This window comes from Pseudopodoces humilis, chromosome 5, assembly GCF_049639895.1.
Source record: "Pseudopodoces humilis isolate 2021_Gansu_Grassland_sample_001 chromosome 5, ASM4963989v1, whole genome shotgun sequence".
Taxonomy (NCBI): domain Eukaryota; kingdom Metazoa; phylum Chordata; class Aves; order Passeriformes; family Paridae; genus Pseudopodoces; species Pseudopodoces humilis.
The window spans coordinates 24,706,839-24,722,691 of record NC_142204.1 but is presented as its reverse complement, the minus strand read 5'-3'; the positions used below and the strand labels follow the sequence as shown (position 1 = coordinate 24,722,691).

Sequence of the window (15,853 nt, the reverse complement as noted above, 5' to 3'; positions counted from 1 at the left end):
GCCCTGTGGCGAGCAATAACAGGCTTACTGCAAAGCCTGCTGCACTGGGGAGGAAAACCGAGCAATGTATGGAGCCTGTGGTGGGGGAATGGTGTGTTTCCTCACAGCAGATTAAACTGGCAGCGATATTGGCAGAGGGAGCTTGTGAGGAAAAGCAAAAGCAGGCAAGAAGAGCTGAGTCTTCCCACAGGTTTTGTGGGGAGAAGGTTATGAGCAAAGCAGAGAGACAAAGGATGCTTCTCTAAACCCATTCTCCTCTTCCCCTCCAGCCCCCAGAGGAAACTGCATTAGGAAAAATACCCTCAGCAGTGTCACCTCCTCCTCTTTTTTTCCAGCCATGGCCTGAGGATCTCCAGGCAGCAATGGCTGATGTCACCCAGGCTGGGGTGAGCAACCTGCGGTGCCAGTGCCTCCTCTTACAGTGCCGAGAGGTTCATCCCTTTGTTGCACGGCAAAGCAGCTGCCATAGGGCAGAAGGATGGTGGTCCAGGAAAGGGATAGCAGCACGCTGGCCAAGCAACACTTTACAGGCATCAGCTCCACTACTTGCAAGTGCCTTTCTGCTGTCCCATGACAGAACCACATTCCAGGGAAGGGGTGCTACTGCCATTCTCTGCCCTGATGCCTTTGGAGGAGGCAGTTTTGCAGAAGCAGTGCAGATCTCCCCAAGTGGGTGCTCCCCTTCTGGAAGCTCAGCTCTCTGCCTGCACAGGCTTTGCTGCAGCTCACACACCACCAGTGCTACTTAGCTCATCTTCACATCTGCTCTGCTGCTATGGTCCCAGTCCACTTGGGGATGCCATTAGCTTCTTTATTAGGAGATATTGGGAGAGGGCTGATAGCTGTGCATCCCTTTCTTACCTGCACACAGACAGCTCCACACTCAAAGGTGTATTTTCTCGTGTGGTTGGGGTTTCACCATCACACCTGACCATAGAGAAGCAGAAGCAGCTCCTGGAGCTCTCCTGCAAGGGGTATTTGCACAGGACCACACAAAGCAATTGCAAAGCTTTCTCATCCCAGCCCAAACAGCTGCATCTCCACAGATACTCCCTCCCTATCTGACTATGGCAGGAGGACATGATGATGAAGTTCACTCCATGGTGTGTCGCTACAAACCCGGCAAACTGGTTGGGGCTTCAGCCATTTTTCTCTGACATCAGACATTTTTCAACCAGCAGACTCCTGACAGCCTGACTTTTTTTAAATGCACAGTCTGTACTGATTTTGACAGGAAAATTCCCATCCATCCCCTCGTACTTCCACGCAGCCCAATGTGCCGTGTCATCATGGTGTCTCATTGTCCTGATTCTGGCATTTTAATGCAAGACCACTAAGGGATTTGGCACATGAGGCACAGCCAATGCCACACAGCACCTGGAGCTCATTGTCTCCTTTGCAAAAGGCAGAGGAGGAAACCAGTGTCTGGTCATTTTGGCTGCTCTCTGCCATGGCCTGCTCAGCTATGCAGCCTGCTTCAGCTGATAGACTTGTAGAAAGAATCAGAAATGTCAAAATTGCCTTCTGCTCCACAGCAGGTCTATCAGTGATTTGTTTTTCTCTAAGCCAGGCAGCTGCAGGATACACTGTTCTCTGCTGTTTTAACTGTCATTCGCTCCTGATTTTATTTTCAAATCCACAGTTCAAATGCATTCTCCATTTATAGGATGGGAAAATGGCACTGGCATGGTCTTTTCTTCCCTGTGTACCTATCTTCGCCACAGGATACTTAGAAATGTGCCCTATTCCTCCTTCCTCCCCAAGAAGCTCTCTGTATTTTGCAAAAAGGGGAAGCTGTAGTCAAAAATTATTGTTGCTTCAGGAGAAGAGGCAGTGAATAAATGGGCTTTCTCTCACATCTAGCAGAGGAGGAGAGGGTGCACAGTAAAAGTTAGGACAGAGCCATACCAGCCCAAGCAAACAAGCATTCCCTGGGAAATGGGGCACTTTGCACCCTTGGATAAGAGATCTCTTATACCTTCACCTGGTGCTGCCTTTGCCACACAGCTTCTCTCTGAGCTCACTCACTGAAGCTTTTCCTTGTTTCTCCAAACACAATCCTTAGTGCACTTCTGCACTACAGAAAACAGGGCTGCCAGCAGCCCTGTGCTGCAGCAGCCATGGCCCATCACCTTTGCAGCAGGGGAAGTGGCAGCAGGGCCACTGCAACGGGCAGCAGCTGAAAAAGGATTTTCTTTCCTGAGGATGTATGCAATTGGTGCTTTACACTCTGTATTTTTCCATTTGGGAAAACCATGTTTGGAACAGACACTACAAAAGCAATCTGAAATCAAATTTAACAGAGTTTTACGCACTGCAGCAGAACAGAGTTTCAAAGGATGTTTAGGGAAGAGTGACTGTAGCCAGCCATTTGGAGGGTACATTTAAAAAAAGGCAATAAAAAATACCAAACCCCCTTGCCTTTCTGCAGGCACAGGCTCAAGCAAATGTACACGAAGCCACAGAGGAGAGGAAAATGTGTCTGTCCCCATCTAAAAGAAATAAGCTCAGGGCAATATGCACAGATGAAAGGGGGATGAATCAGAACAATGTAGCTGGGACCCAAAACAAAGTTCTCAAGGATATAAACTGGTGAACATCTGGGTACCAGGTCCTGAAAAACCAAACACTGCAACCAAAACGGACAATCAAGAACAGGGACATCTGACATTTCACTCATCTCAATAGGACATTAAATAGTTCACTTTTCAGGGAATGGCATTTAACCTGGATACCCTGTTGCCTGGATGAATACTTTGACCATTGTTGAGATCATCTTCCCCCTCCTCTTCTGTTCCCTTCCTGCCTCCATCAGCAAAACTACCTGGCAAATTCAGGATGAGCTTTCTACCAAGAAACATGGTAAATAACCTGTCTAGCTATAAACTCTTCCAGTCTTACTTGTTCGTTTTCTTCTTAAGGGTGGAAAACAGTGAGCAATATAATTTCAGAGCAATGACACCAACTGATAAAATAATCCTGACATTTGCTTGCTGCAGATTAGAGAAAGCCCCAGCAATTACTGAAAAACCTGCAAGTTTTGGTTCTGTCATTGGCCATTTTTATCCCCTATCACTACAGTACACTAATGTTTAGCATTAGCTATCAAATTTCCCATCCTCAGTAACCAGCAAAAAAATGACATCCAAAGATGGCATCATGAATAGCCAAGGACAGAAATCTACCATGTCCACTACTGCTGACATATAAAGGCAGCCTTTTGTAGCAGGAAAAACTTCTTGAATGCTGTTTCAGTTCCCAGCATCTGCTGCAGCTGTTAACATAGAGGGCAAAATTTGATGCAATGAGCGGGATACCAGGCCATTTGGCAGAGGAGACACCAAACAGAGCATTATAGAGTTTTCAGAGGAATGATTTCTGGCCAATTGGACTGGAACTGGCAAAAATACCACTAGAAACCAACTAAGAATTGGCTTTCTTATAGACTTCTTATTTTTAGCTTTCCAGCCAATCTAGCACATGAATTTCCTGAGTTTACTTTCACTCAACACATGAATGTGCTTTATGAACACTGACAAAAAGTGATGTCCCTTTTCCGTTCCCCAAAGCTAAACAGCTGGAACTGGGAAGTTAGTGAAAATTTCCTCTGCAGGGGCGGTGGTCTAGTCAAACGCAAGAGCAGAAGTGAGAGAATAGTTTCTAATGATGACATAACCCCTAATTGTATAGATCATCATTTCAACTCTGCTGTAATAAAGTATGTCCACACAAAAAGCTATTTGCATAAACTACTCTTAGGCCAAATCCTGCACCCACTGCACTACTCAATGGAGCTTAATACCAACCTCAGCGAGCCAAAGGTGTGGTTCTCAGTTGTGTGGGAGTAAGACCAAATTCACAATCAAAAGCCTGGCACAGCAAAGAAGCAGCACTGCCCATCTAAAGAGTTAGCTTAAGTCCCTGGTCTGCAGATAATTCTCCTCCCCCATGCTCCAACTGCCCACTCCTGAACACAAGACAAAAAACTTTGACAGGAAGCTCCAGCAAGACTTTATTCAATGGTATGCAATAGGAAGAAATTAGCATGAAAGAAGAATTGTATACATTACTGACTTTCCAAGTCACTAAAACAAACCCATAGTGACAAGAACAACTGAGTTCGATGACATAACCAGAAGCGTGTGACCATCTCTCTAGTGTCCGTACCTGTAAATAGATAATACATTAGTGCTTCCTTAAAAACTACAATTCATTGGAGTGCTGGTTTGGATGGATTTATTTTCATTCTACCACAACATAATTAACATGTAAATGGGATGAAGGTGAAATGCTGTTAAGAAAATCTTAGGAAGCTGTCCACATTTCACTTCCCCTAAAAGTCTACCCAGACACCAGTTAGAAGAGAGCCTGAGCAATCCACAACACCATGTGTAAAGAGATCTCAGTACCAGTTACCTTCTGCCCTGAAGGGGCACTTCCCACTTCAAATATATCTGGCATGAAACAAGGCCAAAGCTTGTCACAGCCCCAGAAGTAACACTGAGCACACATCAGAAAATATTAATTCATGTCTGTTTCTCATCATGCTGCCCATGTATTATGAAGTGATTAGCCAGGCAACATGGACTCAGTTTTCACTGTGTGTTCAGGGAAACATGTTAATATCAAAACTATGGTACTTCAGCTGTCATGTCAATGATGATTTGCACAACTGACTGTACCAGAGCCCAAACACAATTCTCAACAGTTATAATACCTGTTTTGCTTTGTTTCAGTCTGGACTCTGACCAGAATTAATTTGGGTTTTTTTAAGTGGGTGGGGAGAGGGACAATACACAGTTAAGAAAACATTACTAGATCAATGGTGCAGAATGAGGCAAGTGATAGGCAAACTTCCTAACTATTCTCAATGGACAATTACCTCTCAAAATATGATTATCCCTCAAAAACCCATTCTTGGATCACCTACTGCTATTCTTGACATGAGACCTTTAAAAAACATTAAATAAACAATACAGCAATTATAAATAAATGGGCCAAAGCTGCAGGGATGGCTTAATGGACACTTGATTTCCAAATGCTAGGAAATCAGCTCTATTAATCTCTGAGGCTATCAGAGTTATGAAACAAAGCATCAGGATAACAGAGGGACCCAATAAGATGTCTGAGGTCTGGCACCTCAGCAGAAACACTTTGGAACCCAAGCAGCTGAATTCAGGTCATTCTCTAAACCCAAATCGCTCATGCAGCAGCACAGCATTCACCTGAGACTCCACTTCTAGCTAATTGAATTTCTCTCCTGCTCTCCATTCTTTAGAGACTGTCAGTAGAAATCACTACTTTTTAACAGCTCCCACATACTCCACATCTGTTTGGACTTCCTTCAGATCTCAGACCCAGGTGACTAAGGAAAGAACCTCTCTGAACAGCAACTATGCCCTCAGACACACCAATCTGACATTGATCATTTATATTTACAGGACAAATAGACCTTTCATCTTGAAATCTGTGCAGGATACGTACTTTTGGAACTCCCATTCCCTGTTGTCCAGCGGACATACTTGGCGAGTTTTGAGCCAGCGAGAGATGCAGTGGAAGTGGAAAGCATGCTGGAAGACAAAGTTCAGATCACGTAATTTCAGAATGTATGAAAGCATCTCAATGTGAAAACTACCACTGAAAGCATCACAGTAAGAAGAGAGTAGCAAGAGTTTGCAGGCAAAGGCGGGGACAACTGATCAGTTAATTAGCTGATAAACACCAAGGAATTGATCCACATTCTCAGAGAGGAGGAAACATTAGTGAAACCACAGCAGGGAGCCTGCTCCACAGTGCATGCAGTGGCACCTGACTGACTTCTGTTGAAGGAGGGAGTGCAGAGTTTAGCAGCTGATAAAATTGGCAGAGCAGATGCTGATAAGAAGCATAATCAGAAAGAAAAGAGAGGATTTCAGAGTGAGTAGCAGGGATGATATAAATGTATACATGCTGAAGGAAGCTTTCTGTCAGTTTGCAGGAGATACCAGAGCCTGAATAAAAAGGAATTTGCAAAATTAGAAAGAAAGAAAAAAAAAATTCTCATTTATGTGTTTAGTAAGAGCATCCTTTCTCTTACTCCACACAGCTACTTAAAATCAAAGTTCTACTTGTGGTGAGTCTCACACACAACAACATAATTTTGACACTAGAATATCCTGACATCGTTAAAAATTTTGCTCTTGTCCTCTGCAAACAGAATTGCAACATTTATAGTCCTGTTCTAGCATTATCACATTGTAACTCGATCCCACAGCACAGTAAAGATGGGACTGAGGATCAGGAAGTTATTCCACCATGGAATAGTTTATTTTCCAACTCAGGCCCAGGCTAGTGAGGTATTCAAGTTTGGAGTTCACATGCTAGTGGGACCAATTGGTTTGATCTTCCCCCAAAACTGGAAGCAAATCACCTGGTTATCCCAGACTGACTCATTGAATTAGCCTGCACATAGACAAATCAAGCAGGCTGACATCCAAGTGATCCTATTACTGGGGGAAAGGAAAAGGTATAACTCCTAGGCAAACCATGATCAGGAAAATCATGTTCAGAATGAAAGATCTATTATTCCTTAAAAAAAAAAAAAAAAAAAAAAATAAGGCTTATCTTCCTCCCTTTGCTTCTGTGTCTTACTAAATCTCTCCATCTTTCATTTTCTCTCTCCTTTCTACATTCTAGTAAACATAAGGAAGGACTTTAAAATTCTTATTTCTGGTAGATTATGTGAAACATGCTACAGAACTCATTCTACCCCATGTCTTCAAAAAAGCAGGATAGCATCACCCCACACGAGCTCCACAATAAAAGTTTTCCTTACATTGCAGACGCCCCATGCAACTGTGCACTCCTCAGAGGTAGCCGATGCTTGGTTGGCTTGACATTCTATGCCTGTGAAAATAAAGATTGAACAAATATACACAGGAGTTAAGATGTACATGCAATACTAACTGGTAGATTCCTTCATAATAGCAAATGTAGGCAGGGGAGGAGGAGCTCTTTTGTGGTATTTAACACACCAAAAAGTATCACGAGCTACGGTTTAATGTGTACTGTTTTTCCAAAAGTATCATATCAAAACATACTTAATCCTGATTTCCTCCTTCCTCTACATTTTAGTATTCCAAAGTTCCAGAGGACAAGAGTACATAGCTCATCTGCTGGCAACATGTGTCTGCTTCACAAATTTCAAGGATAAATATTTTCCATTCTTCCCTCTTGTGTTCACAGAGATGTCTTTTGAAGATGAGTTGACAGTACATTAACTTCTTACCCAGATTTCTCTCAATACAAATTCCTATATGTTCCTGTCAGACATCATATACTTTAATTAATTTGCAAATTAATTTGCTCATGTAACTTTACTGTCTTTATTTTATAGTCATGTGATAGGTAAGTACATCCCAAAAATCCACAATAGCAAATACAGTATGGTTTGGACTTTTTATACCTTGGAGCTGAGTACCCAGGAGGATCCCCAGCCCTAACTATTTATGAGTTTGGGTTATATTTTGGGCTTTTGTGTCAGATGGCATGGATGAAGGAGATGAAAAAGAGTGAGGAAAGAAGAACAATACTGAGAAAATAAATCCTACAAGCCAGTTCTCCATTCTAAAGCCTGAACAATTCACTTCAGCTCCAGCTCAAGAAGAAACTTCAGAAGAAAAAAAGATATTTCCAGTTCCTCCATCATCAGCAGCACAAACCTATAACACTAACATTTTACTTCTTGCTAAAGGATGCCTTCTTTAAGAGTAAAACCCAAATGAATTAAAAAATCTGCTGATAGATGATCAGCTTAGAACTCAATACAAGGGCTTGCTGCTTTCTTGTTTTTCAGATTCTTTTTCCTGGCAAAGAAGATGTCTGAATAAGCTCCAATTTTCTGTTCACTCTTTGTGTGCTTGAATATGCTTAAAAGAAAAGGAATTTGATTCACCAATTGAAGATTGAAAAACTTTCAAATCCTACAGGTTTGGCTGAAGAATGTGATCTCTATTTGTTCATCCCTTTCTCCATTTTTCATGCTTTTCAGGTGTGGAGGTGCACAAAATAACAGAAAGGCCCATTTTTTCTGAGATGCAAGAGATGTCAATTAACTCTGGTCATGAGGAACTACTCAGAACAAGACTGATGTCTAAAGAAACTCAGTAGCAACAGCTGTTCCGCAAGATTTGAGTGAACCTGTATTTATCATATGGTTTACATCAAAGGTATGATATACCACTGCAAGAAGTCAAAAGCTCAATCCCTTGCCTGTCTACAGAAGAAAGTACTTCTGAAAGGTCTGATGTCTTAATTCCTGAATCTCTCAGTACATACTGCTATAAAACTAAATCTGATTAAGAATGTGGAAGATACTCAAGACCCTTGAAGAACTTTGATTTCTTTGGATACTTGTATAAAATTCTATACCTGAGATAACTGCAACAATTTTACTGTTACTGCAGTATAGACTCATGGTCATGGGGCATAGTATATTAACTTTTAAATATCTGGCCAGAGTCTGTACAGTAACAGATAGTGGTGGGAAGATGAGTAGTAGGAAAAGATGAGGCAATTCATCTGAAGGGAGAAAAGTCAAGAAGTAAGCAAAGGTTCATTCAGAAAGCTTCTCCTGAATGCAAGGAAAATACTCCAGCACACAATATACTTACCTTGTTTCTTCTCTTTCCCTACTGGAGACAAAATATTGGGCATATTAGACATGAAGTCCACCTAGCCCACTTTTTTTTAAGAGGCTCTAACATTAGAGCTGCTTGAACAGAATTTTTAATTTTGCAGGATTTAAAGCACTCTGTAATTTACTGGGAGTGAGAGGTAAGAAAGATGGTTTAGGCAAAGAAAAGAAGCAGCACTGACATTCATTTAAGCATTACTCAAATTTTCACTGACAAACCTAAACTTTCACTGACAGTCCAAAGCATGACAGTCCAAAGAGTTTAAGAGGACAGATGAACTTTTGTGGAAGTGGCTGAGGAGGAGTTCCCTGGTGGTGATGAAAAGCCCTTCCAACAAGACACCCAGGCTTAGCTCCCTCAAACACACTGGAGTGGTAGCTACTGCCAGCACTGCTACACTTGGCTGCCAAAAAAAGGCCTCCCAAAAGCTGAAGCACTTTTTGGTCTCCTACTTGCTTCATTTCAGAAAAGGAAAATATATCAACAAATTAAAACCATATCATAAATAACACATGGACAATCTTCATCCTAGAATAAAAGCTGATGATCCTGGCTTTTGAAAGAAAGAGAAGCTATTTACCATCTGCTGACCCAAAAGAAGCAGTAAGAGTCAGATAGTAACAGGTACTGGAGGAATACTGAATGACTCTCCTGTTGCCTTGCTTTTGACAGAGTATCTGCAGGTGAGGACAGAAAGATACAGCTAAAACCTGAAATACCTGTAAATAGTTGTGAAAGATGCAATGGAAGCATTTAAACTCAGGGAGTTGCAGAAATGCATCTTATATAATGGCAGCTTCTGAATCTTGACATTGTAAGAACCGGCCCATGGTTCCTATGCATATTCTATTGCAGAATTCACCTGTACATTTACAGATCAAGAAAAAGAATCCAAACCCATTCCATCTAATAAACATCCTGAGACTCTTCTCTGGATTCTGTGCAACATATCCATCTTTGTGAAGCTGGATTCACGGTACTTGGCGTGTTACTGTCAAAGCAAGGGAGCAGTATTTTGACAGCACATATTACACAGTTCAGGGCTGGTCATCTTACTATAATAAGACATTACACATTTTAGACCAAAAGATAATCCAATATACTAAACAACCTGTTAACACTCCTCAACTTACCATGTTGCAGAGACAGCATCATAGAGCAAGCCTTTGAAGAAAGACCAAAGTAAAATCTAAACAGAACCTGGGCCTTCCCAGAGAAGAATGAAACCAAAACACTGAAAATCTACTCACCCCTTCTGTACACTGAATACAAACCAAACTGAGGGCAGGGGGGGTCCTTTGAATCCCATTATTACCCAGTCATAAGGCATATGCATGGGGAGAATTGCATGACACCTTAACCTTGATGCCTGACTTTACAACATTAATAAACTTACATTACCATGACTGGCATTACTTATCACTCTCCTACTGCTTTCCCATTCTAGGCTTCTCTTCATTGCTAGGAGTGGGAGACATTTGGATCCTGCATTTTATCAAATCGAATCTTGTGTTGTTCTTCCCTGCACATTCTATTAATTTTTTCTCAATTTGCCATCACTTCACATATTATGCTTGAAAATCTAATTAAAGGGTTTTTTAACAACATTAATGATCTGTAATAAGGAAGTAAGCAAATCCAGAGCCAACACTGATCTCGGAATACCAGTTTAGATATCCCTTCTACTCTGTATGCTGTCAATTTTAGCCTGTCATTTGCAGTCCAGGATTCTCATAACATTGCTCATACTAATTAATAACATGTTATGCTCGAGCAACTCAAAAAAGAAAAAAAAAATTACCTATGCCTTTTTTCTTTACTGTTTTTCCTGATCTACCTATATACTCTCAACCCCCACCCACATATTGGTAGGACTTTTTAGAATATTTTTTTAAGAACTGATAAACAAAATTTACTACTGAAAAATAGCATTTGTCCATTCTCCTTCCAGCTCCTCCACACCTCTCCTTCATCCCATATGTCCTATTTGCTATTTATAAAAAAAAAAAAAAAAAAAGCAAATATATGAGACTGTATTTGGTCTGTCATGGAATGTACAATTAGTTCTGAGGAAGACTGATAGAAAGAAACACCCCAGCATCTCCTATCTTAAAATACATCCTTCTTATAATGAATAATTACCTTGAATTACAGGATTTTATATATTTATTCTATATATTCGTAAATTCTATAAATGTAATGTGTTCTAATAAATCTTTGAAATTCCATTTGCCTGTCAGCAAAATGCTTTCCTCTCTAATATATTATAAACCTGAGAGACTAAGTAATAGTCCAGTGTCTACCTTCTTTCCAAGACAGTACAGGTAAGAGACACTTAAAAAAGAAATCATTACATTAAAGGACCTCAACTTGTTTCATAATCCCTGTTCTTTTTTAGAGTTATCATTCCTTGTCTAATAACTAAGAATAAACTGAAGCATGGATAGGCAGTAGCTGGCACAAAATACAAATGTATCAGTCCTCAAGAAGAGAAATGAACCTGCTTAACAAATTTTCAGACTGGTGTGTTACAGTGTGTTTTCTCTTTAGTAAAAAAAATCACAAAAAACCACCCAAACAAAGCTTCTGAGAGTAATTTTGTAACTATTATTTAAATATGAAGTAAAATTAGGTGCATCCCTCAGTAGCTGATCCTATTAACTTGAAGTCTCATTTTTCTGCAGTGTTTTATTCCCATACAGTCTTATTGACAAGAAGTTGCCAATAGTATTGGTTCCAAGGGCAACTGCATAAAACCAAAGTGCAACAAAACTATTCCAATGGGATCAGGACAGGCCATGCCCAGGCACTGTCCTTGGACCTAGGCTTGTTTTGGGGGATTTCATCAGCTTCACATTTTAGGAACACAGGCAAATTTCTATCTTGGGTATGTTAAAAGGTCTTCTGTCCTTCATGATTGAAACAAGACAGTTACGGTGCCAACAGTAGTTTGTCACTTTTGAGGAGAAAAAAAAAATGAATAGGTTTGTACTCATTACTAATACTCTAAGGGACTGAAAACAGTGACTTCATGCACACAGTCCTATTTCATTATAGAAATGAACCATCAAGATTATACAGAAAAAAAAAATTCAAATCAAACTGATACTAGCAATGTATTGCTTTTTATTTTGGCATTTTATTCCTCTCCTTTGTAACTGAAAAAATATTTTTCTAGGTGGCTATAAAATTCCCCCTACTATAACATGTACTAAATAAGGTAGGTTTTATAGAATGAGGAGTCAAATTAATTTGCTGCTCCATGCCTTTCCTTGCCAGACACAGACACAGAGAGTGTTACAAGACTTCATCTTAATGAGTGTCATTGAGAAGTTGACACTCATAGCAACCTCCCCAGCCCTGAAATATAATACCTCTCTTTGGAAGCAATGTCTGTGAACCCTGAATAATTTCAGTTCCTCTTTATTACTACTCCTTTTCTTCTTTGTTGCATTCAAAATACACTCAGCAGCATCATGTCTGTTGATCTAGCATCAAGTGATCCTACCCTTTACAAGAAAAGGGTGAGGGAGAAGCAGTATGGTGACAGAGGTTACAAAAATGGATTATGAGACTTCAGCATTACATAAAATAGAGGTTAGCAGAAGAGTTAGTTACTAACAGCAAGCTTTGCTGAATTATATCCTCAGCTGGATATAATTCAGCTGTTCATCACATACAAGTACAAATTGTGCTCCCTCCCATTTACTTACATAGATCCATAATGTGGTTTCTGCAAATGGCACAGTTATCAACCACAATGTCCCATGCCCACAGAGCTACGGCATTCCACTGGAGAGAGGGAGAAAAAAAGAAAAACATAGTTTTGATTCAATTTACAGTGGACAGAAATCCTCACTATTCTTCAAGATCCCATGTACTTTTTGAAATAGAAAAGCTGGAATATTTAAGAAAAAACAAATCTTAGCACTCCAGAACAATTCTTCATCATGAGTTCAGGTTACTAGGAAGCAGTGGTACATTCCTCTCACAAACCTCCCAGACACAATGTCTCCTTCCCAATTCAAAAATAAGGTAACTCACACAGCCCACCTTTCCCCTCCTCCCCCAGCATTTTTTTTTTTCCTTGTGAATCAAATGCAAATATCTGGATTTATACTCAAGATCCAATGGCAAGGGTGCAGCTCATGCCAAATCCTCAATTCTGAAGGGAAGGACAGTCCCTTGGAGAAAGACCAATTCAGATTAGATTTTTGTAAGAGGAATTCCCATTATTTGCAGCAGTTCCTCTAGGAATCACCCTTCTGAGCAGTTTGGGTCAGGAACTAAATCTCTAAGGCTGCTCTCCACTGAATCTTGAATAATCTTCCCTACAAAAGGTTAATAAGCAACAACCTATCACCAAGCCTGGATATAAAAATTTCAAAGTACTACCAAATCCACCTTTCAAGGACTTACTTTATACATACAAAAAAGTAATAGCACTATCCCATGAAGGGTTTGAAGACTTTAGGGCAAGCCATGCAGGAAAACATGGTACCTTTTTATTCCTCCAGACAAAACCCATAATCAGGTCTTTTGTAAACTCTTTAAATAAGTGGGTCTGCCTTCAACATCCGATGCAATCCAAAAGATTCTACTGGCAATCAGAATAATTTTGATTTACTACTTAAGAGGTATAGATTTTTTTTCCCATTCACATTTTTTTAGTATATATTTGCACTGACTGTACTATAGTAAATATTCTCTACTGTGCTCCATTTCCATCTCAATGTTTTCATTTCTTTCCCTCAGTCTGGGACACTAAAGGAGGAATGCCAACTTCCAAGTATTGATAGACAGTACTGGACTTTGATAAATTCTTCAGTTTTTCATTAGTACTGATATAAAAAGTATTCCCAATACTGCTAGATCTTTTAGGACATGCACCAGCAGCAATCTAATTCTTTTCCCCAATCTCCCAACTTCAAGTCTAGCTGGCCTTCTGGCCATCTACTCATCTCGCACAGATTTCGTCCATACTTCAAGGCAGCTGAGATAAAAGTTCTCAGCACCCTTATCTCTCCCATACACTCCAGGACTTAATCTCTTGTCCCATCATGGTCTACTCTGATAGCCCACACACCTGTACTGAGCCACACATGCAATAAAGGTCTTGGTACCTTGCTGGGGAGGAGTAATGCCACTGACACATACATGGTGCTACTTCCTACCACTCTCATTATATCTGTCCCTATTTCCAAAGGACAAGCAATTATGTCACCCAGACTCTTCCTTCTGCACACATCCGGGATTTCCATCATCACTGATGGCAGCTGCATTTCAAGCAAACTCATCTACTAGCAGGAATCACTGGAAATGTTTACTGATATTCAGTCTAGAGGGTCACTTTTCCTCAAATTATACCTTAGTGCAAGCCCACACAATCTATCCCTGCTTCTCTACGCTCTCGGGAAGAGCCTGGACCATCACCGTGATCCAGCTGACCAACGGGTGGCACCGGATTAGGAAAGCCATATTATGGCTGCTCTGAGCGAGGAGGCAAAGCCAGGGTGGCATGAGAACATTTTCCCACTAACACGTTACTATGGCTCGACTTAAATAACAAGGAGAAAAAAAGTCAGCCACAGACATTTGTAGAAAGCATTTTATGCAGCACATGGGGCAGCCCGGGTGGCTGGGCCACAGCGGTCGGAGGTGATGGGGAGGCGCAAGCACTCCAGCGCTGCTCGCCAGCCCGAGCTGCCCAGAGGCTCTGGGTACGGAGTAGCCCAGGCCCGTCGGGACGGCAGCGGCTGAGGGGAGCGAGCGGCGGAGCTCGACCGGGCCAACCCCCGACCGGCACGGCCCCGTCGGCGCCCCCGCTCCTGCTCCCGCCCCCGCCAGCCGCGCCCGCTGATTGGCCAGCTCCCGCTGCACGTGCGACGGCCCGCCTCAGCCATTGGCTAGGACGCACGCCAGGACTCCCCGCAGGCCTCGCCTCGCCCCTCCCACCACTCCGGTGCGGAACTGGGCGCCCGGCTCCTTGAGGGGAGCGGGAAGTCGCCCCCTTCTCCGTCCCTCTCGCTGGCATCAGGCCGGTCCCAGCCCTCCACCCCGTCCCTCCGGCAGCAACCGAAGGATCGCGCCGGCGGGGCCTCACTTTCTTCACTTCGAAGCGCTTCTTGCCGGCGCCGCTGTTGGTTCCGCTGGGGGTGTCCACATCCATTGCGGCCGCCATTTTGGGTGCGTGAATCTGCCAGTCCTGCTCCGCGCGCGTGCGCGGCGAGGCTGGGCGGTGGGAGGGGCCATACAGTTGTCACGCCCCCTTAGCCCCGCCCCCCTCCCCGCGCCGGCAGGTGGAGGGGCTGATGGCGCGGTCACGTGAGCGCGCTCCCGAGGGCGGCAGCCAGGGCGGAGCCGCGCCAAGTTACCTCATCGCTGCCGCCAGCGTTCGGGCTCTCGGTACCGCGCCTCACCACAATCCCTTGGGATTTGGCTCCCTGCCCTCTTCATATGAGGGACTTCAGCCCTCAATAAACTTCTAACTTGTTTTCGCCCATCGTAATCGATGCAGAACGAGGTGGGGGCGGGCGGCGCTGCTGCTGTAGCCCTTTTGTTCTCCCGCAGTCCAGGTTTTTTTTTAAATTAACATGGAATTGCTGGAGACAGGACGCTCACCTTAGGGTGTGTGATTTGGGCTTACAAGAGTTATAATCAACTTAGGTTTATAGGTGCTGCCAGAGCTGCCCAAGCCTTACCTGTTGTGTTGCAAGGATGGAGACAGGCACGGCAGCTGCTACTGGGAGCTTCCTCCGTCAGTACCTTCCCGAGAAGGTCAGCGGTAGTATTCCCCATGATCTGGAAACTGAGGGCGATACACTCCCCAGCAGGACAACTACAGGTCTTGAAATTTCACCCAGCTTTGCAGGTCCCTGGAGATGCGACCTCTCTGCAGAGTCATCCTTTCTAAATCCATCTGTACACTGTGCTGCTCCATGGATGTGGGAAAGAGGAAGCAGGAAGCTCTAGAGGCAGTAAAAGGCCATTCTCTTGCATAGATACAGGCAAGCTATATCTGTACTCTACCTCTCACAAGTACTCGGGCCCAACAGCACTGTTGTGGTCTGGCTCCATTGTACCCGTCTTGCTGTGTGCATACAGCTTTTTCCTGAGACCCAGTGCTTGCTGGGGTGGGTGTCAGGCAGTCTCCAAATAGACTTAAACCTAAAGCAGAG

General features: G+C 42.8%; 1 protein-coding gene across 2 annotated transcripts; it reads right to left on the bottom strand.

Annotated features, from left to right (window-relative positions):
- Positions 1-3,987: 3,987 nt before the first annotated feature.
- Positions 3,988-14,910, bottom strand: RBX1 (ring-box 1). Of its 2 annotated transcripts, XM_005527650.3 has the most exons (5): positions 14,779-14,910; positions 12,389-12,467; positions 6,815-6,885; positions 5,485-5,570; positions 3,988-4,167 (listed from the first exon to the last, which is right to left on the bottom strand). In XM_005527650.3, exons 1-5 carry the CDS (start codon positions 14,854-14,856, stop codon positions 4,155-4,157), a joined length of 327 nt encoding a protein of 108 aa, XP_005527707.1. In that variant the 5' UTR covers positions 14,857-14,910; the 3' UTR covers positions 3,988-4,154. The 2 variants fall into 2 exon arrangements, with proteins under 2 accessions (XP_005527707.1, XP_087911433.1); XM_088055307.1 differs by lacking the exons at positions 3,988-4,167; positions 5,485-5,570 and adding an exon at positions 5,617-5,990.
- Positions 14,911-15,853: the final 943 nt, after the last annotated feature.

What these genes read in the sequence shown, in the direction of transcription:
- RBX1 (XM_005527650.3), bottom strand. Translation starts at nt 14,856, where the DNA reads ATGGCGGCCGCAATGGATGTGGACACCCCCAGCGGAACCAACAGCGGC. An exon ending in AGCGCTTCGAAGTGAAGAAA is followed by an intron (nt 12,468 to 14,778) that starts GTGAGGCCCCGC and finishes CCCTCTCTCCAG; the next exon opens with TGGAATGCCGTAGCTCTGTG. An exon ending in TTGCATGGGGCGTCTGCAAT is followed by an intron (nt 5,571 to 6,814) that starts GTAAGGAAAACT and finishes TTTGTCTTCCAG; the next exon opens with CATGCTTTCCACTTCCACTG.